The sequence below is a fragment of the Octopus bimaculoides genome, chromosome 3 (assembly GCF_046866305.1).
Source record: "Octopus bimaculoides isolate indiv1 chromosome 3, ASM4686630v1, whole genome shotgun sequence".
Taxonomy (NCBI): Eukaryota; Metazoa; Mollusca; class Cephalopoda; order Octopoda; family Octopodidae; genus Octopus; species Octopus bimaculoides.
This window is the reverse complement of record NC_142930.1, coordinates 74717560-74736749: the sequence shown is the minus strand read 5'-3', so window position 1 is coordinate 74736749 and position 19190 is coordinate 74717560. Positions and strand designations below refer to the sequence as shown.

Below are 19190 nucleotides of genomic sequence, written 5' to 3'. Positions count from 1 at the left end.
GTGACTTCAAAGCAAACTTTTTAAGCAAAGAACCATACTTCTATCAATATGCTCAGACTTAATATTCATTTCAAATTTTGGCACATGGCCAGAAGTTTGAGGGGAAGGGATAAGTCGATTACATTGACCCCAGTACTCAAATGGTACTTATTTTATCGAACTTGAAAGGATGAAAAGTAAAGTTGACTTTGGTGGAATTTGAACTCAGAACTTAAAGACAGACAAAATGTTGCTAAGCAGTTTGGCATGCTAACAATTCTGCCAGCCCACAGCCTGAATAATGTTTTCAAATTTTGGCACAAAGCCAGAAATTTTGTGGGAGAGGATAAGTCAATTACATCAACCCCAGTACTTGACTGGTACTTATTTTATCGAAGCCACAAGGATGAAGAGCAAAGTTGACTTTCACATTCTCAATTTTGAACTCTCAATGTAATGACAGACTAAATACAGCTAAGCATTTTCCCAGCATGCTCATGATTCTGCCAGCCCACAGCCTTGTTCAGACTTGATATTAGTTTCATTATTCATGTTATATTTGAATAAAGACATTAACTACCACACCTGCAACACACACAATAACATCAACCTAATAATGACAGTAACCACAGACTGACCAACAATTAGTAGTAGCAGTAGCCTTTGTTTAAACTCAAACTAATCACTAATCACCTCTGAAAACTACAAGAGATGAAAAGCTCATTTAGGATTTGAAAAGAGAGAAAAACAGTTCATTCAATGGTTACAGTTGGTTAGCAGGAAACTTGAATAATGAAGCTGTAGGAGTGTAAATACCAACAACCACATAACTTCTATTGAGTATGCACTTCCTTGTTTACATATTAATATTGATGGTTCTAGGTAAATTCGTCAACAATTCATCTACAACAATTTGTGTGTGGTTGTATGTTTGTGTGGTTGTGTGTGTGTGTGGTTGTGTGTGTGTGTGTGGTTGTAGATGAATCGTATCCATAGATAAATTGCTGTGGGTGAATTATTGTAAATGAATTGTAGACAAATTCGTTGGGTACATAATATTGGTATATATACATATAAATATATATATGCATAAGATAAATCTGAGCAAATATTTATATATATGTGTATATATCTCCAAACCATGCCATCATGGAACATTGATATTAAAAAATCATGACATACATACCATAGAAACTATGCCATAACAAACATTGGAGCTTGATGCAGTCCTCAAGATTAGATCCTTTCAAACCATCTAACCCATGCCTCCATGGAAGATGGATGTTAAACAATGACAATAATGATGATGATGACAATGATGATGATATATAAACATATATATATATTTAGAACACATCAACACTTCAAGTACAGGTATGGTGATGCAAACAGGAAAAATAGAACTTTTATTAATATTTAGCTTGCGCTAAATATATATAAATTAGAAATTATCTAATTATAAATCTCACAGAGAATTAAGCAGCAGTGTTACGATAAAGCAGGTGTATACTGTGAACTTAATGTGACAGTCCCAATAAGGGAATCATACTGCTGCTATTTAGCCCTAGGAAGCTGGACCGCTTCCTGTCGGCCTTGACACATTTCCTGTGTCCTTATATTTGTGAGGGGGAGACAAGCACCTCTACCCAGCCTAGTCTGCATTCAGGGACATGTTTCTGAGTCATTGCTCATCATCAGCCTGAAGTAGCAACACCAGTTGGCTGAAGTCCCTGAATGCAGACTAGGTTGGGTGGGGGTGCTTGTCTCCCCCTCGCAAATATAAGGACACAGGAAATGTGACAAGGCCGACAGAAAGCAGTCCAGCTTCCTAGGGCTAAATAGCAGCAGTATGATTCCTTTATTGGGACTGTCACATTAAGTTGACAGTATACAACTGCTTTAAATATATATATATGACAGGTTTCTTTCAGTTTCCATCTACCAAATCCACTCACAAGGCTTTGGTCGGCCCGAGACTATAGTAGAAGACACTTGAGCAAGGTGCTATGCAATGAGACTGAACCCAGAACCACACAGTCACTCCTGCGCCTATGTCTATGTATGTGTGTGTGTGTATATATATATATATATATATGTATATGTATTGTTTGTTTTTATGTTCAATAATAAAAGCAATTTTACATTAATCTGACGGGTTACTCTATACTTTTGCAGAGTACAAACTTATTCTTATACAAGAATGTTGTTGGCAGTGACTCGGAAATTTTGGCCAGCTAAGCCATCGTCAGACAACAATGCATTAGAATTAGTTTTGCCTTTATATAGTCTGTTAAAATCACCTTTAGGTGTGTGGGTTTGACTGGGGTGGTAATTAGGTTTTTATGAAAAGGTGTTTTGGGAAAATTTTTTTTGATTAAATTTGGTGTTTACTTACAAAGTTGTACATGCATGAATAAACTCTAAACAACAACCACCTCAAATTTAATCAATAAAAATTTTATCAAAAATATCTCAAACCCACACACCCAAAGATGATTTTAACACAACAAAGACTATATAAAGACAAAACTAACTCTAATGCATTGTGGTTCAATGATGGCTTAGCTGGCCAAAACTTTGGAGTCACTGTCAACAACATTCTTGTATTATATATATATATTGCCAGTAGTTCATATACCTAAAAAAGAAGCATACTCTAGAACATTAGAGCAGTAATATATTTTTGGGAAGGTTGATTGTTATGACTAGTCAGAGGGTGACCATTCTCCAGCCATTTGTGTCTAACGAGTCGCCTATATGGCTAAGTGCTTTATAGGTGCAAAACCAATGGTCAATCTCTGACCAGTCATAACAATCTACCTTCTAAAAATATATATATATATATATAAACAAACACACACATTTCAACCTCATAAATAGTGCTTACAGATTTTTATAAACAATCACTCATTAATAATTCACCTTTTCTGCTTGGTTTATTTCACAGCAGTAAACAACCTCTTAACATTCAATTAGCAGAAGAATGCAATTTTACAAAATTTCATATCTCCTCTCTAACTGAAACCTTTATAAAAGCATTAGAATTTTACTGGCCACACAAAAGATAAATCTGTCCCTTCAACTGACAAAAGTATTCCCACAAGCTACAAAAATTGTTCTTACAAGAAACAAAACTATCCCCATAAGGAATAACACGATCTCAACCAGTGACAAAACATTTTCTTTGGTCCCTACTTTTACATTTGTCAGTCAGACAGAGAATTATGGGCAACATGAGGGGCACTAGGTTTCACCTAGAAAAGGCTTTGAAAGTTGTGTTTCTTTGTTTGTTTTTTATCTAAAGCCATTAAAAATGTTGAGATTTCAATTCAGCATAAATGAGTCACATAATGAAGAGAAATACATGCTCTGTCTAAAGATTCATATTTGGTAGCTTTCTTTTTTCTTTTCACTTCTTTTTTTTCTTTACTAGTTAACATCCCCTGCACCATATTAGCATGGATGAGAAATCTACCATTTTGTTTTTTTATTTTTGAGTTTTTTTTTTCTTTTTCAAATTTAAACATATACACACAGCTGGAAAATAAGCTTTGAAATTGAACGCCCTTTCTATTATTAACCATTCAATTATGAATTTATATATCAGATGTACAAACTGAAGCAAGCGATGTTTGTGTGCGTCTTGCTATACATTAGCTGTAGTAATAATTGAACTCTTGACAACTGCCTCAGTTTGATTCTACTTTTCAGTAGGAACTAGTTTCAAGTTCTGTATGTGGGTAAAAGCATATTCCTTGATTTAGTTACCTACCAAGCGTTATTTAAAGAATGTGGTGACAGTGTGACATCCTTATGATCAACCCCAGCTATAACTTACCATATCCGTAACTTAATACAGCTATAAGTTACCACTCTAATAACCCAGTTGAAGAAACAGTGTTTTCTGCAGTCTGTATGGGTTTATAAGTCCAGTGCTTAGCTCTGGTCTTCTGGTATTTAATCAAATGAGAGATAAATTATCACTGGGATAGAGTAGCAGCTTATCTCAGGTAAGACTCAAGATCTGCTACTTAACAACTAGATAAATTCAAGTATGTTGATTTATCTTACATACAAATACAAGACACCAGTAGTCAAGCTGAACTTGAGACCAAGAAATTTGGTAGTTCACTACCTCAGCCACTTCTCTGAATTGAATTAGGTTATTATGACATGGAGTTATGGTCAAGGATCGTTAACACAACTGATTTTTGTTACTGATTTTTTTTTTGTCCGAAGTTCTACCAAAAGTGTTAGGGCATGGGAGAGGACAAGAAAGCAAGAGAGATAGGGGGAAGGAGAGAGAATGCTCCTGCAACATTTCAAGAGATTAATTACCTTTTACAGTTAAAATATAGTTCTCAGAATTAAATTTAGTCATCTGGCTTAGAATGTCTTATATGGTCCCATGAAAGATAGCAAGCTTGTCCTTTACTGAGATCATGCCACCCGACAGGGCCAGACTCACAATCAGCACATATCAAGTACTTGACAGTTCCAACAGTGTTTGAAAATCCAATATTTTCAAAGTTGTACATGTTATCAATCCTCCAGCAATCAATAAGTTTATCTTCTTCATCATATACTTCTGTGACATTACTACTTCCATTTCCATCCTTTTCTTCCTTTGAACCTTTTTCTAATGGCAGGAGAAACTGTAAAATAACAAATAAGATGCATTTCAAAATCTAACAAATAATTTTTTTTTAGCTTGTTTGTTTGTTTACACAGATACATTTATATAATTATCAAATGTTTACTATATTTTCTTTTCAAAGTGTGCAAGACAGAAGACTATGCCGGTACAGACATGTAATGAATGAAGACAGTTGTGTCAAGATGTGCCAATCTCTAAATGTAGAGGGAACATGTGTAAGAGGTAGACTCAGGAAGACAAGGGATGAATTGGTGAGAAAGGATCTTCAGATATTGGGCCTCACAGAGGGGATGACAGGGATCTGAGACTCTTGGCAGTTTGCTGTACTTGAGAAGACGCATCAAGCTAAGTAAAAGCATGGTTATCCTTGCATACAAACATGTTCTCTGCATCCCTCTCCCGCTGAACACCTCTAATCTTGCAGGCTCATGGGTACTGGTGCCATATAAAAAGCACCCATACTGGTATCACATAAGCATACCCATGCTGGTGCTGCATAAAAGCACCCAGTACATTCTGTGAAGTGGTTGGTGTTAGGAAGGGCATCCAGTCATAGAAACCGTGCCAAAACAGACATGGATCCTGGACAGCTCTTCAGCTGGCCAGCTCCTGTCAAACTGTCCAACCCATGCCAGCATGGAAAACAAACATTAAATGATGATGATGAGTTTAGAATTCAACATCATCATCACTTCATTTTTGTATTTGGTTTGCAAGGTTTTTTTATGTGAATTCATGTATTGAAACAAATTTTGTTGTGTTCGTCAAAGTTCTTTCATCGCCATTCACAACTATTTCAGTGATTTCTTTTTGATGAATAAAAAACAACAAACAATTGACTGTTTAACCAACAAGTTAAACAAATGATCAACTAGTCAGATTAAACTAATGTGAGTGTTATTAATAATGGTGTAATGAATCTCCCTAGATACAACAAAATCATCATCACAGTAGTACGTTTGTAACTTGGTTCTTGCTGTAGACATTGAGATTTCAACAGCATTACGGATTCTGACTTCAACAAAGGAGGCTCCATGCTTCTACCTGATATTAATTTGTCAGTGTTTTATAAACTGTTGTGCATGGAAGTACCACAGCTTTTACAATATCTCCTAATATAATAATGAACGTAGTGTTTTTATATATTTGTTATATATATATATATATATATATATATATATATATTTGTCCTAAATCACACTGGACGGAGGAGGAGAAAGTAGTATAAGTGAAGGGAGAGGAGAGAAAATTGTGATTCAGTGAAGGAGAGGTAGTGAGAGTAATAGCCCTGACTGAAAGGGAGTAAGAGAAAGGAAGTGGCAAAGAGCACGTCGTGTATCTTCTGTTTTTCTCTGCCACAACATATGAATGAGAAAGGAAGGGGTGAAAAAAAATCAGCATTTCAACTCTAAGTATATGTGTGTATGTGTGTGCATGTACAAGGGAAGTATGTGAATATATGTGAACATTGACAAGCATATTAATTTGATTTACCATCCATATCTTCTATTATAATAATACTCTTGTGTATTTCTCCATCGCAACATATGAATGAGAAAGGAAGGGGTGGTGGAAAACTTGGTAGTGATGGAAGTTCTATGGTGAAAAAAAAAATCAAACAGCGTTTCAACTCAGCGTGAGTATTTGTGTGTGTATATAAATGGGAGTCAGGTGAATGTGTGTGAGTGTGCATGCAATGGAAGTGAGATGGTGAACATTCAATGCTAAAAAGAATAATCAAACAGCATTTCAACTCTGTGAGAGTCTATGTGTGTATGTGTGTGCATGTACAAGGGAAGTATGTGAATGTTTGTATGTGTGATTATTATGTACCTTATTTTCTACTTTATATATAAAATACTACATATGCCATCATTTTTGATGGCATGGGGTCAGCTAGTTAATATATAATGACCATTAGTTATTGATTGGAAATGAAAATAAAGTTAATAGATCAATAAATTCTGAAAAACTGACCAAGTTTTTCTTGTGACTAATATATGACATGCATGTCACCACAGGCTTTTTAGTGACATGCAATGGACATCAAAAGATAAAACTCTCCCTCTATAAATATTTACCTTAAACTAAAATATGTATATACATTCAAGTAACACTCCAAAGGAGTATTATTAAAAGAATTTAAATTTCAGTATGTGTTAAGGTTTACCATCACTGAACTAGACAAAACAGTACTTTTTTTTCTTTTTATAATAGGCATTAAAGTTAATTGAATTAAAAATATTACTGATTTATATTTTACTGAATAAAGGACAAAATAAACTTGGTAAGGATATAGCAAGGATATATATAAAGGACAAAATAAACTTGGTAAGGATATAGCAAGGATATATATAAAGGACAAAATAAACTTGGTAAGGATATAGCAAGATATGGATCTGTTTACAATCAAGAATTTAACTTGTTCTGTATCAGCTATTTCTATTATCCTTGGACACTGTAAATATTGATTTATAAAAGATCTCATAGAAGAATTTGGTAAATCAATTCACAATGAGTTTGCCAAATTCTTCCATGAAATCTATGAATATTTGTTTACACAGACCACCTCCTGTTACCTTGAATCCTGGATTTTAACAAATATTGATATGCAATTTGCATAAAACTTTATTTTCATTTCCAATCAATAACTAATGGTTATTATATATTAACTAGCTGACCCCATGCCATCAAAAATGACAGTTAATTGTAGTATTTTATATATAAAGTAGAAAATAAAGTACATAATAATCACACATACAAACATTCACAAACTTATTGTGCAAAGCAACACTCATATATGTGAATGAGTGTGTAAAGCTGCATTGTACATATATATATAAATACAGTTATCCATATACATAAATACAGTTATCTAAATATATAAATACAGTTATCTAAATATATAAATACAGTTATCTAAAGAAAACAATCTTCAATACCTCCTGTTGGGGGATTGCTGGAAAATTCAAATGGATCATACTTTTTTCAAAACCAGATCTTAATATGGACCAACACCAGAAGGAATTACATCCATCATCACATCATATCATATAACAATATTTGCTTCTTCTAGTAATTTGTATCAGTACAAGTGTTTGGTTCTTGGAATCTCCTCAGTATTTGAAGAATTTTAGGTAATCATTAGTAATCTCTTCAAATCTTAACCTAACATAAATAATATTGCAGATGCAAGATTTGGTATGAGGTGCTATGCTGATCAGAGGGTCAAGAAGTTAGTGATCATATCATCTGGAGAAACCAAAAACAAGGAAGTACCAATCAATTTATTTAACTCAGTTCATTGTTAACAAAGAAATAGGGAATATTAATTTGCAAGGCATCAGATGGCTCAGAAAAATTCATGCAGGCCATATCTGACATCAAGCTCATACCTTGAGGAAATACATAAGATCCTTATTATGCAGATCCATATAGTCATGGAAAGTTTGAATGTGAATAAAGTTTACAGATTGAATCAACTGATGAAAGTGTCAATGAGGATTTCAAGGTGTCACAAAAGAGCTAACCTGACAAGGAGTCATCTGAATTATAGCATGGCTTATGAGGGTCTACAAGAATAAACAAGCAATCAGACACCATTCTTAGTGTGAATATAATATGAAAAAGGCAAGATACAACTTCATACAGTAGTATTGCCTGTTAAACATAAAATATGTGCTTACTATATCACATGGCCCAACCCAGTGGTCAGATGACATGTTCTATTCGTCATGGCTACTAGTTCAATGAAAGGAATTTTGATATTCAGTTAAAAGTCAACTTGAAAAAAGTAAGGGAGCTCTTGCACCTTTGGTTTCATTTTTGAATAAACACTTTACAATGAAACTACATTATTAGACATTGAACAAGCATGTTACCAGATGTATTGCAGTAGGTATGCTATGCTACACAATAAGTGTGTGTGTGTGTGTGAGTGTGTGTGCGCGTCCGTCCATGCATGCGTGTGCGCGCACGCACACAAACTTGGAGCCAACACTAAGTACAAGCAATGTAAACACTTTCTCTTTATATCTTCACAGACAGAGAAAAAGATCAGCTAGATAAGTTTCACTCTTGTGTTGGGATACCATCAGCACCTGAGTATTGTCTTAAACTGTCCATAAAGATATATTGAGCCCAAGGATTTGAACCATTTTTTCTAAATCATCAGTGGAGAGCAATTAGTGAACCACAACTGAAACATAATTTTCCTGTGCATGATCTGTTTATCGACCAATCGATTTGTAGCAGATCAGGTCACCAAGTCAGAACATCAAGTGTCCTTGAGATTCATGCACTTTTCTCTCGTGATTTTTCACTAAAGATCTTCGCAGAGTGTTGGGGAAAACTGAAAAACTTACACCTCACTTCTTGCCGAGCAAGCCAGAACAATCACAGAAGTTGAGAGTGGCTAGAGAGCACATAACTCACTTGCCACAGGCCAGTACACCAGAGCAGATTTTCAGCAAGATTTGGTGGATTTACATCTCTGTCTTTTGCTGAGTAAAAACTGTTAAAGATACATTAATTCATTTCTCACCACAAGCAAGCCAGAAATTTTGAGTAGATTCAGATAAACTCATATTTTGACTTCTTTTTGGAAGGAATACGTAGAACAAAGTATTGAAGGCTAATCTCAAAACCCTGAACCTTACAAAGAGATGACAGAGGACTGAGATATGTGGCTCATTGCTGCTCTCAAGACCCTCCCACTACAACAGAATTGAGATCCCAAAACCAAGGTACCACAAAAAAGCACTGGTAATGGTGTCACATAAAAAGCACCCAGTACACTCTGTAGAGCAATTGGTTTTATGAAGGGTATGTAGCTGTTGAAACCAAGCCAAAACAGATTGTGGAACCTGGTGCAGCCCCTGGCTTTGCCAGTTCCTGTCGAACCGTCCAAGTCATGCCAACATGGAAAACAGACGTTAAATGTTGATGATGGTAATGATGAAGAACTCACTGAGTAAGCCATTAATGCCGGTGGAATTTAGACAATATGAAAGTCAATCCCTATATCCTAAGTCTCTACCAGTGAGCATCTGAAAACCCTTGATTATATGTTCAGCCTCTTCTTAAATATATTACAAAATGTTTGCAAGTTTTGCATCTGTTTATAATTCACACAGCCAACCTAATTCATTATAATCTCACACCAAAGATCACAGTAACAATGAAAACCTAACTAATATACATCTCAGCAACAAAGATACTGTATATAAAGACAAGGGTTTACATTTGTCTACACATAGTGTTAGCTGAAAGTCTATAGATATATTTTGTAGCACAGTATTGCAGTGAAGCACAACACTTACGTAGTCAAGGATAATGCTATGTTTCTGAAGTGAAAAAGTTGCAGTGCTTTGTCCCATTTCGAAATAGTGTAATTTGGTCTACAATTGCTTTATTTTTCCAATTTGCCTTTTCCAAACAAATTCTGAGATTGCTCCTGTTTTCCATTTAAAGGGACCCTGTTAAACAGTTCAAAATGTACAACTGATGTTTTGATGTGTATTCTCTAGCTGGCCAAGACCATACCCAAAGAGACCTCAACTTACCACCTTGAGCTTTAAGAACTCACACTAATGATAGACTGGATTGTACCTGTGTTTAGGATAGATCTAAGTAAGTAAGGTTAGTGGTTGGTATGGAAACAGTTATTAATACATCGTCAGGTAGGCTGTAGTGAGAAAAACGCAAGTTGTATGAAGTAGATTTAGAGTAGATACTTAGATAGTAGAGTTTGTTTATACTGATGAAAAGGGTACTATGGAAATGTGGTCGTCGTGCATTCGATAAGTGCAAGCCTACTTGTTTAGCAGATGGCTTTCCGGCACCCTTGGTGCAAAGAGGATACAGAAATTAGTTACAATAAACGGTGCGATTATGTGAACCGTAAGCACCATTTCAATAATCCTCTCTACTATAGGCACAAGTCCTGAAATTTAGGAGAAAGGTGTTAGTCGACTACATCAAACACCCCACCTCCAGTACTTGTCTAGTACTTATTTTATCGACCTTAAAGGATGAAAGCCAAAGTTGACATCGGCGGCATTTGAACTCAAAATATAAAGCCGGAAAGTATGTCGCTAAGCATTTTGTGCGGTAACGATTCTGCCAGTTCGCCACCTTAAACGTTTCAATAATAACATACTTGACAATATGCTGCTTGATGAGGTGATGACAAAATTACCAAAATTATCATGGCTTGACAATTAAAACATAAATAAAATTTAAGATAACTAGTAATAAAATGCATAGAAACTATTTAGTTTCAAAAAGTGAATTTTTTGAAGTGTAAAACCTTGAAATTTTTTTGTAGATGCGCAACAGAGCAAAGATAACTTGGTTGGTATACGCCCCTGATGGTTTTAAATATGGATAATTAGAAGTTTAACATATACTATAGAACATTTAAAAATGACAATGGATCAATGATACAAAAAATACAAAAACTGAACATTAAATGTTCCTTAATACTCACTTTTTGCCTCACATAATTACCATTTCCTGGAGTCAACATAAGACTCGGGCATCTGGTGCAGTAGACCTTCGTTTTGTTTTTACCGTTATCACCTAATCTGTTGCTGTATAAGGATTTTATTCTCATGATATCGGTGTCATTGTTATTATCGCAATTATCTTCTGCCATTCTATAACAACACTATCGATGTCTTAATATTACAATATAACAATTGTTTACTGTAAATCCCATTAAACATGCGGTAATAAGACGAGAGAATACACGGCAACTAGTTATACTTGACTGCAGAGGTTCACCTAAATAGTCGTCACACGAACAGCATGTCACAGAAGCAATAAATGTTTTGGGACTAGAAGGTTCCTGATACCTGTGGAGTATCTCCTTCTCCCATTACAATATGTTAATCTGTGCTAACCTGAACGGAAGGTTAGTTCGGGTTAGCATATTTAATTGATGTTTTAGGAATGATGGGATGAAATTTTCAGTTCGTCACAGTATCAAAGAGTCAATATCCAACCATATATTTGTTTTCCTTATTTCCAACTTCTGAAGTTATTGACAGTTTTTTTAATATACTTTTACTTATATAACATGGCTAGCACGTACATGCACGGAACTTTCAATGTTCTCTATAATTTTATTGTCAGTAATTAAAACAATTTTATAAGCCACTTAGGGAATATTCAATATTGCCCAAATTTCTTCCGAAACCTCGTACATAATTTCAACCGCACAATTTAATATAAGTATTTCATTAACTTAGTTCAAATAATTCTGATAACCACTAGATTCCTGGTGAAAATCAGTTAATTTCACTTATTCTTTTAATTTTTTTACTTGAAGAATTTTTAGTCGAAGGAATCTATTCCAGTACTTATAATTTTTGAATTACCAGTGCTTATTCTATCGGTCTCTTTTTGCCCAACCATTAAGTTACGGGGATGTAAACACACCAATACCGGTTGTCAAGCGGTGCTGGGAGAGACAAACACACACACACACACATATATAAATATATATATAGCCTAGGGGAGACAATCCTTTTGTTGACATTGAGTAACGGGGTCCTTTCCTCCCCCCCCCCCTTACTCTATACAGGCTATTCGTTAGAGCGGCCTTTAGTTAACAGTGTTTGGGATCTGATAATATGCCATAAAGCTAAGCCCTTTATGGATGTGAAACTTAAAGTAATCCCATAAACCGGACTTATCTAACTTTAATATATATACTCACTTATATTAAAGTAATAAAGTTAATGTCTGGTCACAGAGTGACCAATGGTTTCGCATCCACGAAGGCCGTAGCTTTGTGGACGACTCATCAGACTGTAGTCCGAAGACAAATTTGTCTGCAGCCTTCGTGGATGCGAAACCATAGACCAGACATTAACTTTATTACTCAACCTCATTCTGACCGTGGCCTCCTTTAATTCAACACGAAATCGTTATGGCCCCCATGCTAATTTAAGCTTTTATCTCCACTCTGTCCCTCAACTTAATGCATCTAAAGAAGTAGAAAGAAGCATTAAAAGTTGTAGTTTTGCATCAAATATCCACCCCACTTGTAAATAAAAAAAAAATAGTTGAATAAATATTTCACTTAAATAAATCTATTTACACTTACAAAGCAAAAAAATGTAACAATTTTAGTTTATATTGCTTGATTTCAATGGGATCCCTGTGACTGATGCAGAGTTACCAACTTGTCAATATTTGGTTTTAAAGCCATCAGTGAGAGGCGTAAATCTCCTCTTTCTTCTACGTCAAGGCAATTTCGAATCTTTGACAGCAGACACATCACCCAACTGAAACCTGACTCAACTAAATAAGATGTGGGAAAAACTAGTAAAAGCAACTTAACGTTTTTCCTAGGTAGTGGGTACTTTATAGAGATCTGTAGTAACGCTGTGTGCATGCGTAGTCTCACGCATGCGTGGAATTAAACATCCAGGCTTTCCAGCTTCATTCTGTCTCTTTCTTGCTGGCCAGCGATTGAGCAAGGACATGTCTAGCTGTCTCTCCATCTTTCGAACTCACGCTAGACAGCTCACATCAATATACCAACGCCCCAACAACCATGTTCTCACACACCGAAGACGTCTCAACAAACAAGATTAAAGATGTATATTTTCCACAATAAATAAATATTGTTTATGTTGATAGTTTGGAGTTCAGCGTTCCGTTCAATTCTTAATTTAATATAGGAAAGTCAGGTGTACATCTAATGATGTATAACCCACTTCCTATAAAGTGGTGACCCTGACGTGATTCAAACACGCAGCCCGCTGAGCTATTTAACACATTCCTATAAAGTGGTGACCCTCCGACGTGATTCAAACACGCAGCCCGCTGAGCTACAATAACAACTATTTCTATATAACTGATAACCAACATTCTTATAAAGTAGTGACCCCGAACCCACTTCCTATAGATCTCTTCATTCATCCACAGCTTCTGGCATCCTCCATATTTGAACCTTGTTTGAGCTGCTGTGTTATTTTGAAGTTGAATGAAGCTTTCTTGTATGTCAATATTGACTTCAGATGGATCAACAACAAAGGGATCCACAAACCATTATGGCACCATCATTTGGAGTGGATCAGAGAAGTGAATTTCTATATCATTATGTAACTGCTTCAAATGATCAACATAAACTGTTAAGTCATCATCAAGCAGCTCGGTGGATATGCGTGCTAAGGAAGGAAACTATGCAAATTCCCGTCTTCCAAGATTCATCCAGAATAACTTTTGTTTCCCATTGAAGGTTTTAATTTTCTCTTTGCAAGAAAACAGAGTGGAGTTATTTTCTTGAAGTTCTTTGTTAAAGACATTTAGCTTTTCAAGTATGTCAGACAAGTAAAAAATATCACTTTTTGCATCAACAAGTTTCTCTCCAAGTTCTATTTCACTCAAAAATGAGATAACAGTGTCTTCAAGTGCAACAAAGCAATGCAAGCAATTACTCTTGGATAGCCATCTGACTTCAGTATACAACACAAGTCGTTGAAATTCCTCGTTATTTTCACATAATTGGCGATCTTGCAATGCATTCTTTTATTATCAAGTTGACAGCTTTGATAACATTTATAAGTGCATCATTCAAACGTCCTGCTATGTGTCTGGCAACCAGATTTTGTTGATGAATACAGTGCACACAAAGCACATTAGGAAACCTAACAAATGCCATTAAAAAAAAGCAGAATGATCAGGTAGAGTTGATTCATCTATTTGAAGTGAGAACTCATTTACCCTAAGTTTTGAAACTAATTGGCTTTCAACATCAGCTGCCATTTCATCAATCCGTCATGATACTGATGAGTTGCTCAGAGGAATAGCACTAGTAACCTCTTGTGGACTCTGATCCATGACTGTTGAAAGCACTACAGCCAGTGCAGGCATGATCAAAGATTCACCAATGGTGTGAGGCTTACCAGCTTTTGCAATTAAATTTCCTATCTTGTAAGAAGCCAACATTCCTTTGTCTACTTTTGTTGTTTTTTGAGTGAACATTTGATCCACTGTCATCCTTCCTTGAAACTCATCACATAACCTTTTGAAGAAATCTAGTGGCTTGTCTTTCTTATCTCTATGTGCAGTCTCCAGATGTTTTTTTTTTCTTTTTTTAGTTTGCAGGGACGCATACTTTCATTTGATAACGAAGTCTTGTATAGCAGACCAATAGGCATGGTAGAATTTTGTGGAGATTTAATGAATCCATAAGCAAGATATACGGCAGAATATTGTCTACACTCTTTTTAGATGCACTTGCCATGTTTATCTGAAATAATAAACAAATATTTTCAAAAAAGTTGAATAAACAAGAAGTTAGTTTCGAGCATTTTCATCAAGGGTGAATACAGAGTAAGGTAAACCAACATACCTTTTTAGTCAAGAATAAAATTAGATCTAAAACCAAGTTTATAAAGTTAATACATTATGCAGTTAACTAAATCAAAGGCTATAATAATCAAGAAAAATAGATTAATATTTATGCTTATAAAAAGATAAAAATAACGACAAAAATTCATCATTCCCTTTTCAGTTGACAATCCAGAAAGAAAATTAATTTGATGAAAAGAAACTAAATTATAAAAGTGATAGCTAAAGCAAGCGAGCTGGTAAACTCATGGAGAAAATAGGGCTGATTTATTGTTGAATCAAACTCAAATTACCTAAAAGAGTTAGCAAAGTATATTGAAAATGTATTTTCTCTTTTAAAGAAAAATGATTTTAGAATATATTTTGTTATATTCGATTAAACATAGTTCAACATTAAATTTTACTCTAATTAAATTAAGTATAAAATGCTATTCAGTGACCAATTATTGAGTTATTAAATTGATTAATAATTTAATAGTTGTATAAAAGTGCATATAAGAATGATTTCATCTAGTTTTCTAATGAATTGTTTGTTTTGGGGGTACTCTAGGCCTCTCACCTCCCTCTTGATTCCCCATCTTAGTTTGAATACTTCTTAAAGCCCCTATTAATTATAGGTTTTTTGAAAATAAATCCTATACTCGTATATGAAGAAACAGTTTTCCTGGCGGCTTAGATTCAGTTTAAATGATTGATCAATGATTTAACTTGGTGGATTGATCTTTCCGCCCTCACCTCTGACAAAATGGACCTAGATGGAAAATTTATGATAATTAAAGTAACTTATAAAAACTTAAGTAAAATGATGTAACGATACAGAAAAATATAATTAAACAAGAAAGTACGGAATCAAGAGCAGAAGAAGAATGAGATAATCAGACAGAGAGAGAGAGAGAAAGAAGTGGTATAATTTGACAAAGCAAAAAAGAAAAATGAATCTTAAAGAGACTTGTGCGGATGTTAACCAGTTAGCATGGACATTGTTGACTGGATGGATTTTCCATGTCAATAATATTGAAGTGGAGTTTTGATTAATAACTGTGACTTTGCCTTCTGTGCTGTCCATTATATATGTATGTTTTGCAGCTTTAAAATTTTGGAGCAATTTGGTAAGATGCAATATGTAGCTGTTTATCCTTATGAACCAGACATACAACACTCAAAATCCAATATTCTAACATGTGTTATCTAGGTACATATATGAGTGTAATAGAAAATTAGTACATAATGATGATTCATCATAATTATAAATGCATATATATGTGTTTCTTATATGTATATGTGTAATGTGCATTTTACAAATAAAAATACATGCCTACATGTTACTATTTTATAATTTCCAAATTTTCTGTGGCCCCCACCCCCGTAGCATCCTGTGGCTCCCTATTTTTCAAACTTAGCTTTGTGGCCCCCAAGAAATTTTTCAGTATGGCTCCCGTTGAGAAACTCTGCTTTAGAGTGTGTTTCTTATTCAGATATACGATACATTGACTATATATATATAATCAACAATAAAATCTATATAGGATTTTATCAAGTAGCTAGCATGTAATAAACCATTTAGGTAAAATTATATACTTTATATGTATGTATGTATGTATGTATGTGAAGGCAGTAAACTTGATATTAGACGCAAAAGCCTATTCTACGTGAAGTTGTGATTCGCCAGATCCCATCGATCACGTTGGCAATATTCTTTCCTGGCGAAGTCGCGATTGGTCAGATTCGTTGATCATGTGGGCAACATTCAGCTAATCATGACATTCGGGCAAATGTTAAATATTCTCACCACAGATATGTTTACTTAACTTCATGAGCATGTGTAGCAAAACAAATTTAGCGATCGTGAAAAACTTTTCATGAATGTCACTTTGTGCGTCAATGACTGGTATTATGGAGAGATACTTGCATAGCAAGTGACTTGATCTGAGATCGTGTGCTGAACCAAAAATAATTGCAGCATAGAAGATGTTTATAAGCCATTTAAGAACACAGCACGAAGTTTTGTCATTGAACAAGTCGCGGTTTCAAAGTGGCGAAAATATTTTGACACAAATTAAATTTAAATGTTGAAGTGAATCTAAATTTAAATGTTGAAGTGAATACTTAGTGGCATTTCATCTCTGAGTTCAAATTCCGCCACGGTCGACTTTGAATTTCATCCTTAAATTTAGTGCTACTACAAGTTGAGCACTAGGATGAATGTAATCAATTATCCTCCACCCCAAAATTTCAAGCCTTGTGTTTATTGTACATAGAATATCTAATATATGTACAGTTTATGCAGTGAAAGTGCGTGATTTAGTAGTTAGGATATTCGGTTCACGATCGTAAAATTGCGAGTTCGATTCCTGGCGGTGAGTTTTGTCCTTGAGCAAGACACTTTATCTCACATTGCTCTAATTTAGTCGGAAATGAGATGCATCTGGGGACCAGTATAATCACATTCTGTGTCACGCTGAATCTCCTTGAAGACTACGTTAAAGGTACATGTGTTTGTGGAGTGTTCAACCACTCTCACGTCCGTAACCGACAGGATGTCAATTACGGTCTAAACATTAGTTATACCCCATACTGTATTTCCATAAAAATACGAATGTAACTAACGTCACTTCTAGTTTCTATCGCAATTTACTTTCAAGTTTTAGAACAATTTACTTTTACGTTTTAACGATGGTAAATTGTACGTTAACCGTTTCTACAACCACTTCAGGTTCTACATTAATCCTACATTACTACTTCAGGGTCTACATTAATCCTTACGTTCAGTCCTTCCTTCACAGAAAGTCGTCCCTCTGCAATTCCCATCCGGTACGTTTTTTTCTTTTGAGTTTTTTTCTTCTTTATTGTTTTAGGTTTTTTTTTTTTTTCATGCAGTTGTTGACTTACAACTAGTTTAAAAGCGATGTTAGCCATATTGATTTGGCCATGAGCACAGCCTCATCATCTTCAGTGTTTTGAATCAAAATATTGATTCACGAGACTGGCGCAATGCCACAAAGTTTAGAAGAGGTTATAATCGATTAAAACTATGCAACTACTTGACCCTTACTTTATTTTGACTCTGTAAAACAGTGGCGTAACGTGAAAATGTCATCTTCCATTTGTCAGCGTAAAATACCTTGGAAACTGCAAATATACATATAGGTGGACCGGCCGGCTTATGCCATCCGCACGGAAACGATACCACTGCCGTAAGGATCAAAAAACAAAGTTTATATCAGTAGGATTTGATCTTAAAAGGTAAAAGATTGTATCTAATTATCACAATGCATTTTGACTGGCACGATAATGGTATTTCGAATCGATGGTTCTCTGCGATATACACGACACCAGAATGGTAATTCAAGATGCATAACTCTGCATGGTATAATGCTAGAATTACCTCCCTTACAAGTGCTTTCTCTTTTATATTTTAATTTGAGTAAGAGGAACATATTTTTTTTATTATTAAGGCGATAAACTGGCAGAATCGTTCGCACGCTGAGCGAAATGCTTAGTAGTATTTCGTCCGTCTTTATGTTCTGAGTTCAAATTCTGCCGGACTCGACTTTGCCTTTCAACCTTTCCGGTTCAATAAAATAAGTTCCAGGTGGGTACTGGAGTCGATATAAGCGACTAACCTCAAATTTTAAGCCTTGTGCCTATAGTAGAAAGGATTGTTATTGTTATTATTATAGTTACGTCGATGTGATACATTGGCATTCGTAGCTAAAATATGGGTAGGAAGGTATTTTCAGAGGGTTTCTGTTTCGTAAAAAGAAGTAATTGAAGAATGGCGTATAGGAGACTTCGTAATAGTAAATATATGTAACGATAATAATTTGTGTAGTTACCAATTTTAACGGGTAAGATTGATTAGGTACACAATATTATGAAATGTCGGAATCAGCAGTTGTGACGATAAAAATTTGTTGTTATAATTACATGTTGTAAGATGCGAAAGATGGACAATGCATGAAGTTTTAAAGAAGTATTTATTTACCGTTACATTACAATACCTTGCCTCGACGGGCAGGTTATGACAAATCCAAAAGCATGGGAAGTAAAGTTTGTGCTTGTGTCCTCTTCATTGTTTAGTAGTAATTACGGAGAGGGATAGAATGATGTTGTAAGAGAATACAATTAGAGCTAGTGAGAGTTGTAGGGTGTCGGATGTTGTCTCACAGTTGCCTGACAGTAACTT

The 19190-nt window shown here is 35.0% G+C and overlaps 1 protein-coding gene and 1 long non-coding RNA gene across 2 annotated transcripts; both read right to left on the bottom strand.

Moving 5' to 3' along the window:
- Positions 1–2889: 2889 nt before the first annotated feature.
- LOC106882166 (guanine nucleotide exchange factor MSS4) lies at positions 2890–11396 on the bottom strand. Its single transcript, XM_014932748.3, has 2 exons — positions 11127–11396; positions 2890–4634 (listed from the first exon to the last, which is right to left on the bottom strand). The coding sequence occupies exons 1-2, from the start codon at positions 11292–11294 to the stop codon at positions 4353–4355; spliced, it is 450 nt and encodes a 149-aa protein (XP_014788234.1). The 5' UTR covers positions 11295–11396; the 3' UTR covers positions 2890–4352.
- Positions 11397–11535: 139 nt separating this feature from the next.
- LOC149136591 (uncharacterized) lies at positions 11536–18728 on the bottom strand. The gene is made up of 2 exons (XR_016241091.1): positions 18057–18728; positions 11536–14903 (listed from the first exon to the last, which is right to left on the bottom strand). It is a non-coding gene; the product is annotated as an uncharacterized LOC149136591 (long non-coding RNA).
- Positions 18729–19190: the final 462 nt, after the last annotated feature.